The 13,031-nt window shown below is 38.7% G+C and overlaps 1 protein-coding gene across 2 annotated transcripts in view; it reads right to left on the bottom strand.

Annotated features, from left to right (window-relative positions):
* KDM5A (lysine demethylase 5A) overlaps nucleotides 1–13,031 on the bottom strand; it is a 94,994-nt gene that overhangs the window by 39,278 nt on the left and 42,685 nt on the right. For both annotated transcript variants that reach the window (XM_060658760.3, XM_060658761.3), the window contains exons 13-15: nucleotides 12,343–12,462; nucleotides 6,687–6,881; nucleotides 287–468 (exon numbers count right to left, since the gene is read on the bottom strand). In XM_060658760.3, the coding sequence (XP_060514743.1) occupies nucleotides 287–468; nucleotides 6,687–6,881; nucleotides 12,343–12,462 (497 nt within the window). The remainder of the gene's footprint in view (nucleotides 1–286; nucleotides 469–6,686; nucleotides 6,882–12,342; nucleotides 12,463–13,031) is intronic.

Genomic DNA, 13,031 nt, shown 5'->3' with positions numbered 1-13,031 from the left:
AACATGATCAGTTTAATACAATGATGAGGGGAATGGGGACTTAAAAAAATCAAAGTTGTCCATAGAGGTTTAATGTAGGGAGAGACAGGGAATATATGAAATCAACTGATAAAAAAACATAACTCCAGTTGCCAAGTTTAGAGCCAACTTTAAAGGACTGGTCCACAGCAGGGAGGCAGAGAGACAAGGAAAAGTCACCAGTCTACACATGGGGAAGGGAAATTACAAAGAACAATGCCCTTGGTTTTCAAAGAATTAACAAGTTTTACAAGAAACTTATGGATACCTAAGACACTTCTTCTGCATGGGGCAGGGGCACAGATCAGCTGGATGGTAGAGACACACAAGCCGCTCAGGATTACAGGAGCATGTCAGAGCAGAGAGAAAACATGTGGTTCTGCACGCTGAACACTGTCGCTCATCATCAGGAACAAGTTCAAACACCTCTTCTTCCGACATCAGCACACCCTGAAATACAATTCATGTCACTACATCAAATCTTTCTATCTCTCAAGCATCAAAGACCTTCAAGTTATTAAATTTTTTTCTTACAAGGAAAAATGATGCCCCATTAATGACACAGGTTAAACCTGAAATGGGACCATACCACAAGAACTTACTTCATGAGTCTCCACCAATGTATAAGCACACTTCAGAGATACTGTGGGTTTGGTTCCAGACCATGGCAATAAAACAACTATCACAACAGAACAAGTCAAATAAATTTTCTGGTTTCTCAGCAAATATATAAGTTATATTTACACCATACTGTAGTCCATTAAGCGTGCAATAGTATTGTGTCTGAAAAAGCAATGTACACACCTTAATTAAAAAATCCTTTGCTGCTAAAAAATGCTCAACATCATCTAAGCTTTCAGGAGGTTATAATCTTTTTGCTGATGGAGGGTCTTGCCTCGATGTTCATCAGACTGTTAACTGATCAGGGTGGTGGTTGCTTAAGATTGGAGTGGCCGTTATAATTTCTTAAAACAATGGAGTCACATCAATTGTCTCTTTCACGTGTGACTTCTCTTAGCATATGATGCTATTTGACAGCATGTTATTCACAATTAGGACTTCTTTCAAAATACGAGTCCATCCTCTCAAACACTGCCACTGCTTTATCCACTAAGTATACATAATATTCTAAATCCTTTGTCGTCATTTCAATAATCTTCACAGCATCTTCACCAGGAGTAGATTCCATCTCCAGAAAACAATTTCTTTGCTCATCCATCAGAAGCAACTCCTCATCTGCTAAAGCCGTATCACAAGATTGCAGCAATTCAGTCACATCCTCAGGCTCCACTTCTGTGATTGTAGTTCTCTTGCTCTTTCCAACACGTCTACACTTTCTTCTCCACTGAGATCTTGAAGCCCTAAAAGTCATTCCTGCCACAGCTGGAATCAACTTCATCCAAACTTCTGTTCATGTTGATATTTGGACCTTGTTCCATGTGTCACAGATGTTCTTAATAGTATCTAGAATGGTGAATCTTTTCCAGAAGATTTTCGATTTATTCTGCTTAGATCTATCAGAAGACTATTTATGGCAGCTGTAGCCTTACAAAATTTATTTCTTAAATATTAAGACCTGAAAGTTGAATTACTCCTTGATCCACAGGCTGCAGAATGGATGTTCTGTTAGCAGGCATGAAAACAACATCAATCTTGTTGGACATCTCCATCAGAGCTTTCGGGTGGCCAGGCACATTGTCCATGAGCAGTCATATTTTGAAAGGAATCTTTTTTTTTTTCTCTGCACAGCAGGTCCAACAGTGGGCTTAAAATATTCAGTAAACTGTTTGTAAACACGTGTGCTGTCATCTGGATTTTGTTGTTCCAGTTATACAACACAGAGTAGATTTAGCACAATTCTTAAAGATTTATTTATTTTTTAATGTTTATTTTATTTCTCTTGAAAGAGAGAGAGAGAGAGAGAGAGAGAGCAAGTGTGTGAGCAGGGGAGGGACAGAGAAAGGAGAGAGAGAATCCCAGGCAGGCTACACATTGTCTGCACAGGAGCCCGATGCAGGGCTCAATCTCACCAGCTGTAGGTGAAAACCAAGAGTCAGATGCTTAACTGACTGAGCCAGCCAGATGCCCCTAGCTGGACCCTGAGATTTTAGGATTGGTAAATGAGCAATGGCTTCAACTTAATGTCATCAGCTGTATTAGCCCCTAACAAGAGAGTCAGCCTGCCCTTTGAATCCAGGCATTGACTTCTCTCTAGCCATGAAAGTCCTAGATGGCATCTCCTTCTAATAGAAGGCTGTTTTGTCTACACCGAAAATCTATACTTAGTGTAGCCGCCTTCACTGATGACCTTGGCTACATCTTCTGGATAACTTGCTGCAGCTCTGTATCAGCACTTGCTGCTTCACCTTCCATTTTTGTGGTGTGTAGATGATTTCTTTCCTCAAACATCATGAACCAACCTCTGCTAGCTTCAAACTTCTGCAGCCTCCTCACAGCTCTCAGCATACATAAAACTTAGGAGTTAGGGCCTTGCTCTGGATTAGGCCCTGGCATAAGGAAATGTTGTGGCTGGTTCCATCTTCTATCCAGATCACTAAAACTTTCACCGTATCCTCAAAAAAGGCTATTTTGCTTTCTTACTGTTCATGTGTTCACTAGAGTAGCACTCTTAATTTACTTCAAGAACTTTTCCTTTGCATTCACAACCTGGCTAGCTGGCACAAGAAGCCTAGCTTTTGATCTATGTAGGATTTCCACATGCCTTCCTCACTAAGCTTAATAATTTCTAGCTTCTGATCCAAAGTGAGAGATGTGTAACTCTTCCTTCCACTTGAGCACTTAAAAGGCCGCTGTAATAGGGCTATTACTTGGCTTAATTTCAGTATTGTTGTAGCTCAAAGAATAAACAGGAACAGAGAAATAGCTAGTTGGTAGAGCAGGCTCAACATGCACATTTATCGATTAAGTTCACCATTATGAGGGCACAGGTTGTGGCACCCCAAAACAATTACAGTTATAACATCAAAGATCACTCATAAAATGACCATAAAGAATATAATAATAATAATTTAAAAAAGCGTGACCAATTAAAATATGGGCAGAAGGGGTGACTGGGTGGATCAGCATCTGACTCTTGATCTGCGCTCAGGTCATGATCCCATAGTTGTGGGATCAAGCCCTGTGTCAAGCTCCACGCTGAGCATGGAAGCCTGTTTAAGATTTTCTCTCTCCCTCTGTCCCTCTCCCCCACTTGCACTCTCTCTAAAATACAAAAATAAAAAATAAAAAAACAAAAATCAACAAAAATGGGCAAAAGACATTAATAAACATCTCTCCAAAGACATACATGATCGCTAACAGACACATGAAAAGATGCTCAACATCACTCTTCATCATAGAAATGCAAATCAAAACTACAATATAGTCTCATGACTGTCAGAATGGCTAAAATCAAAACTATAAGAAACAACAAGTGTTGGCATGGATGTAGAGAAAGAGAAACCCTCATGCATTATTGGTAAGAATGCAAACTGGTGCAGCCACTGTGGAAAACAGTATGGAGGTTCCTCAAAAAATTAAAGTTAGAATTACCATATGATTCAGCAATTGCACTACTGGGTATTTACCCAAAGAATATGAAAACACTAATTTGAAAAGATATATGCACCACTAAGTTTATTACAGCATTCTTTACAATAGCCAAATTATGGATAAAAAAACGTGGTATATATACACAATGGAATATTATTCAGCCATTAAAAAGAACAAAAACCTGCCATTTGCAACAACATGGATGCATCTAGAGAATATGCTAGTGAAATAAATCAGTCAGAAAAAGACAAACACCATCTGATTTCATTCATATGTGGAACTGAAGAAACAAAACAAAGAAAAAAAGACAAAACACAAAAAACAAAAAACAAAAAACCTCAGACTCTATTAAGGGAATTTCATTCTTTTTTTAAGTAAGCTCTACACCCAATGTGGAGATCAAACTCATGACCCTGGGTTCAAGTCATCCACTGTGCCAGCTAGATGCCCCAGACTCTATTAAATATGGAGAATAAACTGTTGGTTACAGAGGGGAGGTGGGGGGGGGGGGGGGATCAGTGAAATAGGTGAAGGGGATGAAGAGTACGTTTATGATGAGCCCTCACTAATGTACAGAATTTTTGAATCACTACATTGTACACCTAAAACTAATATAACATTGTATATTAATTATACCATAATTAAAAATGAAATAAAATAAAATGAAAAAATTTGAAATATTGTGAGAATTACCAAATGTGACAGAGAGACATGAAGTGAGCAAATGCTGTTGGAAAAATGAGGCCAATAAATTTGATCAATGCAAGGTTGCCACAAACCTTCAATTTGTAAAAAACACAGTACCTATGAAACTTCAAAAGATGGACACCAGGCAATGGGAAAGAAATCATTCTTTGTGGAAGGTGAGTTGACTGTATTTATGTGAGTCTGTTTCTGGGTTCTCTGTTGTGTTCCACTGGTTGATTTGTCTGTTCTTTTGTAAATACCACATAGTCTTTATTACTACTCTAGCTTTATAGTAAGTATTTAATATTTTTATTTATTTTTTATGAGTATAGTTGACACACAGTGTACTTTAGTTTCAGGTGTACAATTTATAGTAAGTCTTGAAATCAGGTAGCGTTAGTCTTCTGAGTTTGTTCTTCTGCAATACTGACTTGGCTGTTATGAGTCTTTTATCTCTCCAAATAAATTTTAGAACCAATTTGTCAATATCCATAAAATAACTTGCTGGGATTTTGATAAGGATTTCACTGGATTTATAGGTAAACTGGGAAGAACTGACATCTTGACAACACTGAGTCTTCCGATCCATGAACATGGAATATCTCTCCATTTACTAAACTCTTCTTTGATTTGGTTCATCAGAGTTTTATAGTTTTCCTCCCTGTACATGTTCGGGGTACCTGGGTGGCTCAGTTGGTTAAGTGTCTGGCTCTTGGTTTCAGCTCAGGTCATGATCTCCCTGTTTCATGAATTCAAGCCCAGCTTCAAGCTCTCCACTGGGAGCGCTCTTAGGATTCTCTCTCTCTCCCTCTCTCTGCCCCTCCCTACTTGTACTCACTCGCTCTCAAAATAAACTTCCAAAAAAAAAAAAGAAAGAAACTGGGGCGCCTGGGTGGCTCAGTCAGTTAAGCATCTGACTTTGGCTCAAGTCACAATTTTGCGGTTCATGAGTTCAAGCACCATGTCAGGCTCTGTGCTGACAGCTCAAAGCCTGGAGCCCACTTCAAGTTCTGTGTCTCCCTCTCTCTCTACCCCTCCCCTGCTCGCACTCTGTCTCTCTCTCAAAAATAAACATTAAAAAAAAAAAAAAGAAACCTAAGTATTTCATTCTTGGAGGGTGCTAATATAAATGGTTAACTTAAAAAAAAATGTTTTTTAATGTTTATTTGAGAGACAGCATGCATGTGAGCACAGGGAAGGGCAGAGAGAGAAAGAGAGACAGAGAATCCTGTCAGCGCAAAGCCAGGTGAGGGGTTTGATCCCACAAACCATGATATCATGACCTGAGTCGAAAACAAGGGTTGGAGGCCTCACCAACTTAGACACCCAGGTGCCCCAATGGTAATTTGCTTTTAATTTCAAATTAAAACGTTAGTTGAATTTTTAAAAAATAGAGTTAGGAGCACCTGGGTGGCTCAGTCAATTAAGTGTCTGACTTTGGCTCAGGTCATGAGCTAATGGTTCGTGAGTTCAAGCCCTGCACTGGGCTCTGTGCTAACAGTGCAGAGCCTGCTTGGGATTCTCTCTCTCTTCCCCTTCCCCATTTGCACGCTCTCTCTCTCTCAAAATAAATAAATAAACTAAAAAATTAAATTAAATTTTAAAAAAAGGTTTGGGGTGCCTGGGTGGCTCAGTCAGTTAAGCGTTTGACTCTTGATTTCAGCTCAGGTCACAATCTCATGGTTTGTGAGTTTAAGCCCCCATGCTGGGCTCTGTGCTGACAGCACAGAGCCTACTTAGGATTCTCTTTCCCTCTCTCTACCCCTCCCCTGCTCCCGCTCTCTCAAAAATAAATAAATTTTAAAAAACAAAAGATTTAATTTACTACAAGCATTCAAAATCCTAACACTTGTTGGGGTGGAGGGGGGTTGCAGTGGGAGGTGGATCTGGTCACCCTCTGCCCAGCCACCTCCATTATAAGGAAACTCCATCAAAAATTCAACTGGCTTCCAAACCAGGAAAAAAAAAATCCCAGCACTTGGTCATTCAGTACTTCCTACTCATTAAGTTGCTTAGAAAGAGGAAAGAAATAAAAACAAATCAATTTAGTCTGACAGTTGGAATCACCAGAAACATAACTTTTATTCAATTTCAAACCTCAAAGAAAAGTAAAGGATTTGAACTTTCTTATTTAAAGAAATAACACTATATGTAGAAGATTCCTATTTAAAAAAATAACTATATACCTAAGAAATTCTAGCTGATAGAATTCTATTTTTTTAATCTAGAAATGACATAAAGATTCCTAAAATTTTTCAATTTGAAGAACGCAAAATGGCAAGTATAAAAACATACCTTCTCTAAACTTATGATTTTTGTGTTTAACTTCTAAAGGAATCAAAGATGAAAATGGATTCTTTCTACACATTCCATTTTTAGTATATTCCATGAGTAGTACTGAATACAGGAAATGTGCCAAGCAAACTCACCATTTGTACAACAGACTCCCTTAATCTTGTCTCTTCTTCAGTCATGAGAGTCAATTCTTTGCACACCATGGCAGCCAGGCCCACGTCTAAGCATTCTGGATCTGCTGCCATCTTGAAAATGAGTTCTTCATGTGAAAAGACACAATGGCGCCTTAAACGTCTGTAATGATTGACACACTGACGTCCAATGGGTAACTGTAAAACGACAAGTTTCTCAAATTAACTTACTTGCTTATAACATTTTCCAGAACAAAACCACTATTTAGCCTACAGATCCTCTCTTTTACTGTAAAGAAGGCAGAATAACCAACTCCATTTGAAAATAAGAGGTAACTTAAATATTAAATCTTTATGGCCCAGCAGGAATTTCAAAGGTGTTCCCACAGAAAATTTCCATAATTTGAGATGCTAAGCCTCTACCCTAAGCTATTGACTTTCTACTCATTATGTACCAGAAGTACAAGTTCCTTGATATTTAAATGAGGTAGCAAACTTTTAGACCAGTCTAACATAAACTGCCTTTAAAGAAAAAAGAAAAGACATTCAGATTATAAAGGGTTTGGTGGACATATTCAGCACAGAAGTTTCCGTAGAACAAAAAGCAGAGATGTTATTAGAAGTTTGAAAAAGAAAAGGGGAGAAAAAAAGCACTACTTTAGCAATTCACATGGACTCACTCAATTTTTTGTAAGAACCAAAGCAAAAGATGATTTACATTTTAGCATCTAGAAATTATTTTAAAAACAATCAGTCTAGGGCACCTGGGTGGCTCAGTTAGTTAAGTGTCCAACTCCTGATTTCAGCTAGGTCATGATCTCACGGTTTGTGGGATCAAGCCCCAGGTCGGGCTCTGTGTTGACAATGTGGAGCCTGCTTGGGATTCTCTCTCTCTCTCTCTCTCTCTCTCTCTCTCTCTCTCTCTCTCTGTCCCTCCCCTGCTCACACACACACACTCTCTCTCAAAATAAATAACTTAGGGATGCCTGGGTGCCTCAGTTGGTTAAATGTCCAACTTCAGCTCAGGTCATGAGTTCATGGGCTCATGAGTTCAAGCCCCACGTTAAGCTCTGTGCTGACAGCTCAGAGAGCCTGGAGGCTGCTTTGGATTCTTCATCTCTCTCTCTCTGCCCCTCCCCCGCTCACGCTCTTTCTCTCTCAAAAATAGACATTAAAAAAAATTTTTAATAAATAATGTAAAAATAAATAAATAAATAAATGCAATCAGTCTGACCCAAAGAGAATTCAAAGTGAAGTCATGAGATTATATACTTTATTCTCCCTACGTGAAATCACTTTTCATAAATCATCAGATTCCTTCTTTAAGATAAATACTGAAAATTTCTTTAACCATCAAGCTCTAAGCCAAATTGTGATACTAGTTATACTATACAGGCATTCCTTGGAGATATTGTGGGTTCAGTTCCTGACCACCATAATATGTGAATACCACAATAAAGTGAGTCAAGTGAATTTTTTGGTTTTCCAGTGCATGTGAAAGTTAGGTTTACACCATACAATATATATTTAGTGTGCAACAGCACTATGTCTAAAAAAACAATGTACACACTTTACTTCAAAAATACTTTCTTGGGGGGGGGATGAAAAAAAATACTTTCTTGCTAAAAAATGCTAACAATCACCAGAACTTTCAACAAATCCTAATTACTAATCATAGATCCCTGTAACATATAATGAAAAAGTTTGAAATATCGCCAGAATTACCAAAATGTGACATAGAGACATGAACAAATGCCATTGGAAAACTGGCACCAAGAGACTTGCTTGACACAGGGTTGCCACAAGCCCTCAATTTGTATTAAAAAAAAAAAAAAATGCAGTTGTGGAGTGCAATAAAGTGTGATGAAACACGTATGCCTGTACACACAAACACACACACTCCTCCCATTCCTTTTCTCTCTTTTCTCTCTCTTTCTTTCCTTTCTCTCTCTCTTTCCCTCTCCACCCCCCCCCCACTTGTATCCTCCTGTACAGTGGAAAAACTTGGGTGATTTAAATAGGGTTTTAGTTTATATTTGAAAACTAAGATATAAAAGAGAAAAAATTAAAAAATGGACCTTTAAGAACCTTTTAGAAATCACCTCCAGTTTAAGACAGGCAGAAGACAACGATAGGAATCATAGTTTAAGAATATAAGACTATCTCTGAATCAAGTAATATTTCCATACTCTTCTAAAGAAACCATCTTTCCCAAGAAAACAATTATACTGAACTTATGATTAGCAATTATTTTGTCTATTAACAATCTACAAGTCTTTCATTTCTTAATTCATAAATATTTACTTTTTAAACATTTCTGATACAACTTATTAACAATGGCAAGAAGATATGCAGATCTTAATTATTACAATCTGTAAAGAAGCCATATAAAATACAACTGATTATCTATTGTGGCTTATAAAACTTAATACCATCACTTTATTCCAAATCTAAAGCTGCTAAAACATTTCATTTCTATGGGCAGAAGACACGAATAGACACTTTTCCAAAGAAGACATGCAGATGGTAGACACATTAAAAGATGATCAACATTGCTCATCATCACAGAAATACAAATCAAAACCACAATGAGATACCACCTCACACCAGTCAGAGTGGCTAAAATTAACTCAGGAAACAAGACGTTGGCAAGGATGTGGAGAAAGAGGAATCCTCTTGCATTGTTAGTGAGAATGCAAACTGGTGCAGCCGCTCTGGAAAACAGTGTGGAGGTTCCTCAAAAGAGTAAAAATAGAACTACCCTATGACCCACCAATAGCACTAATAGGAATTTATTCAAAGGATACAGGAGTGCTGATTCGAAGGAGCACATGCACCCCAATGTTTATAGCAGCGCTTTCAACAATAGTCAAATTATGGAAAGAGCCCAAATGTCCATCAAACGATGAATGGATAAAGACAATGTGGTGTATATATATACGATGGAGTATTACTCAGTAATCAAAAAGAATGAAATCTTGCCATTTGCACCTACGTGGATGGAACTGGAGCATATTATGCTCAGTGAAATAAGTCAGTCAGAGACAGACAGAGATCATATGCTTTCACTCATATGTGGAATTTAAGAAACTTAACAGATAACTATAGGGGAAGGGAAGGAAAAATAAGATATAAACAAGACAGAGACAAACCATAAGAGACTCTTAAATACAGAGAACAAACTAAGGGTTGATGGGGGTAGGGAAAATGGGTGATGGGCATTGAGGAGGGCACTTGCTGGGATGAGCATTGAGTGTTGTATATAAGTGATGAATCACGGGGATCTATTCCTGAAGCCAGGACTACACTGTATGTTAGCTAACTTGACAATAAAAAAAAAAAAATTTCCCATTTCTATCACACTCTTCTTCTACAGAGTTTCAAGGACTTTTACATATATCATCTCACTTATTTGAAGTTATTAAGCAAATCTTAGCATCTTTATATACCATGTGAAAAACTTAGGCCCAGTGAAATTAAAAGAGCTGCTCAAGGCCAAACCACTAACAGTGAAAACATTAAAGGCAGAAACCATCTTTAATTTGTTTCTGAATTACCTCTATTTCCTATCCTACATCTAGCCAAGAAACAAGTAAATCATAAACAGTTAATAAATGTTAGTTAAATTTAAAAAAAAATAGAGCTTGGGGAGCCTGGTTGGCTCAGTCGATTAAGTGTCCAACTTCGGCTCAGGTCATGATCTCATGGTTCATGAGTTCAAGCTCTGTATCGGGCTCTGTGCGGACAGTGCAAAAAGCCTGCTTGGGATTCTTTCTCTCTTCCTCTCTCTCTACCCCTTCCCCACTTGCTCTATGTCTCTCTCAAAATAAATCAACTTAAAAACAAAAACAGAGTTCAAACCCAAGGAAAAGTCCTAAGCTCGAACTTGCTCATACTGCTTCTTAAGCCTAATAATGTTTTTTTTTTTTTAACTTTTTTTTTTAACGTTTTATTTATTTTTGAGACAGAGAGAGACAGAGCATGAACGGGGAAGGGGCAGAGAGAGAGGGAGACACAGAATCAGAAGCAGGCTCCAGGCTCTGAGTGGTCAGCCCAGAGCCTGACGCAGGGCTCGAACTCACGGACCGCGAGATCGTGACCTGATCTGAAGTCGGACGCTTAACTGACTGAGCCACCCAGGCGCCCCAAGCCTAATAATGTTTAAAGTTACTAGATCAAATAAGATTACTCATGTCATCCGTTAACCAAGGAAACAAAAATGATTCACTATGAAATTTAATAAATTAAGGTGGCTACAGAAAACATAAGACCCAATATTACAAAAAATCACCTCCCCAAGGGGCGCCTGGGTGGCTGAGTCAGTTAAGCATCCTACTCATCTTACGACTGTTAAGATTGAGCCCCGTGATGGGCTCTGCACTGACAGCACAGAGCCTGCTTGAGATTCTCTCTCTCCCTGCACCTCCCCAGCTAGCACACATGCATGCACTCCCTCTCTTTCTCAAAATAAATAAACATTAAAAAAAAGATACTTTATATATATATATATCGCCCCAAATGCTGAGAGACAGAAAAGTGTCACTAAAGGAAAAACAAAGTCAAAGGTGTATCATAAATTTGCAGTCTTTTCCCAACCAACATGACATAATCATATCTAATTACTTTTTGATATCTACCTCATACAAAAAAGCAAAAGAGCAATCACTGGCATTATCATTTAAACAAAAGTATATCAACAGAGATCCCAATATCATAGTAACTTTTTAAAATAAAATTTTTTAAAGGAATAAAAAAAACAACATGGCAGGAAGAGTAAAATCAACTAATTGTCTATAAAAAGGAAAATAATAAAGGGATATTTTAAAACTCTGAGCTAAATATTGGAAAATATGGGTAAAATTCTTCTATTTTTAATTTTTTAATGTTTATTTATTTTTGAGAAAGAGAGAGTATAGTGGTGGGGGGAGGGGGGACAGAGAGGGAGACACAGAATTTCAAGCAGGCTCCAGGCTCTGAGCTGTCAGCACAGAGCCTGACACGGGGCTCAAACTCACGGGCTTCAAGACCACGATCTGAGCCGACAGTTGGACGCTTAAACGACTGAGCCACCCAGATGCCCCGGTAAAATTAATTCTTAAAAAGATCTGGTTGTAGGGGCACCTACGTGGCTCAGACGGTTAAGCCTCCAACTTCCACTCAGTTCGCGATCTTGCAGTTCGTGAGTTCAAGCCCCACATTGGGCTCCCTGCTGTTGGCACGGAACCCGGAGCCTGCTTAGGATCCTCTGTCTCCCTCTCTCTCTACCCCTCCTTGGCTCTAGTGCACATGCACTCTCCCTAAAATAAATAAACGTTTAAAAAAAAAAAAAGATCTGGTTGTCATTATAAAATCCATAAGTTGCTCAGATAAAGCAAAGACTAGAGGAACCATATTCTCTCAGAAAAGAAAGATTCAAAAAATATCAACTGTTCATTTAAAATTCAAACAGAATGGGGAAAATAATGGATAAGAACTATAAAATCTTCCAAATAGAAAGTGTAATGGAAACTAACTGAACTTTCTAAATTATAACAGCCACTCTACTCTCTACTGAAATATTCATGAATCCTCCCCTCCCCAGCTAAGCAAATATGGCAACTAAGATGCATTTTCCAGGGGTGTTAGTAGACGTACAACAGCTACTTGCTATAGAACAGACCCAGTCAGCAGTACAGAAGTTCACAGCTTCAGCAAAGTTGTAGCCCTGGTTAAATCCAGAATGATAGGCACGAGGAAATGTCACAACAAACTCTCCAGCACACTGATTGGTCCTGTACACCTAAATGCAAAGTGGGAACAGGGATACAAAACAAAACAAAATAAAAACAACAAAAAAGGGGAACAGATTTTATCAGTCACTTTCAGCAGCACTTTCTAAAATTAAAAACAGAAAAGCATTCATTTACACCTATCAGAAGACAATATCAGGGTTTAAAAAGGAGCCCGAGGGGCGCCTGGGTGGCGCAGTCGGTTAAGCGTCCGACTTCAGCCAGGTCACGATCTCGCGGTCCGTGAGTTCGAGCCCCGCGTCAGGCTCTGGGCTGATGGCTCGGAGCCTGGAGCCTGTTTCCGATTCTGTGTCTCCCTCTCTCTCTGACCCTTCCCCGTTCATGCTCTGTCTCTCTCTGTCCCAAAATAAATAAAAAACGTTGAAAAAAAAAATTAAAAAAAAAAAAAAATAAATAAATAAAAAAAAATAAAAAGGAGCCCGAGGGGTACCTGGGTGGCTCAGTCAGTTAAGTGTCTGACTTCAGCTCAGGTCATGATCTCACGGTTCGTGGGTTCAAGCCCCACATCAGGCTCTGTGCTGACAGCTCAGAGCCTGTAGCCTAATTCAGATTCTGTGTC

The sequence above is a fragment of the Panthera onca genome, chromosome B4 (assembly GCF_046562875.1).
Source record: "Panthera onca isolate mPanOnc1 chromosome B4, mPanOnc1 haplotype 2, whole genome shotgun sequence".
In the NCBI taxonomy this organism is placed as follows: Eukaryota; Metazoa; Chordata; class Mammalia; order Carnivora; family Felidae; genus Panthera; species Panthera onca.
Note: the sequence above shows the minus strand (reverse complement) of the source record. Positions and strands in the feature narration are given on the sequence as shown.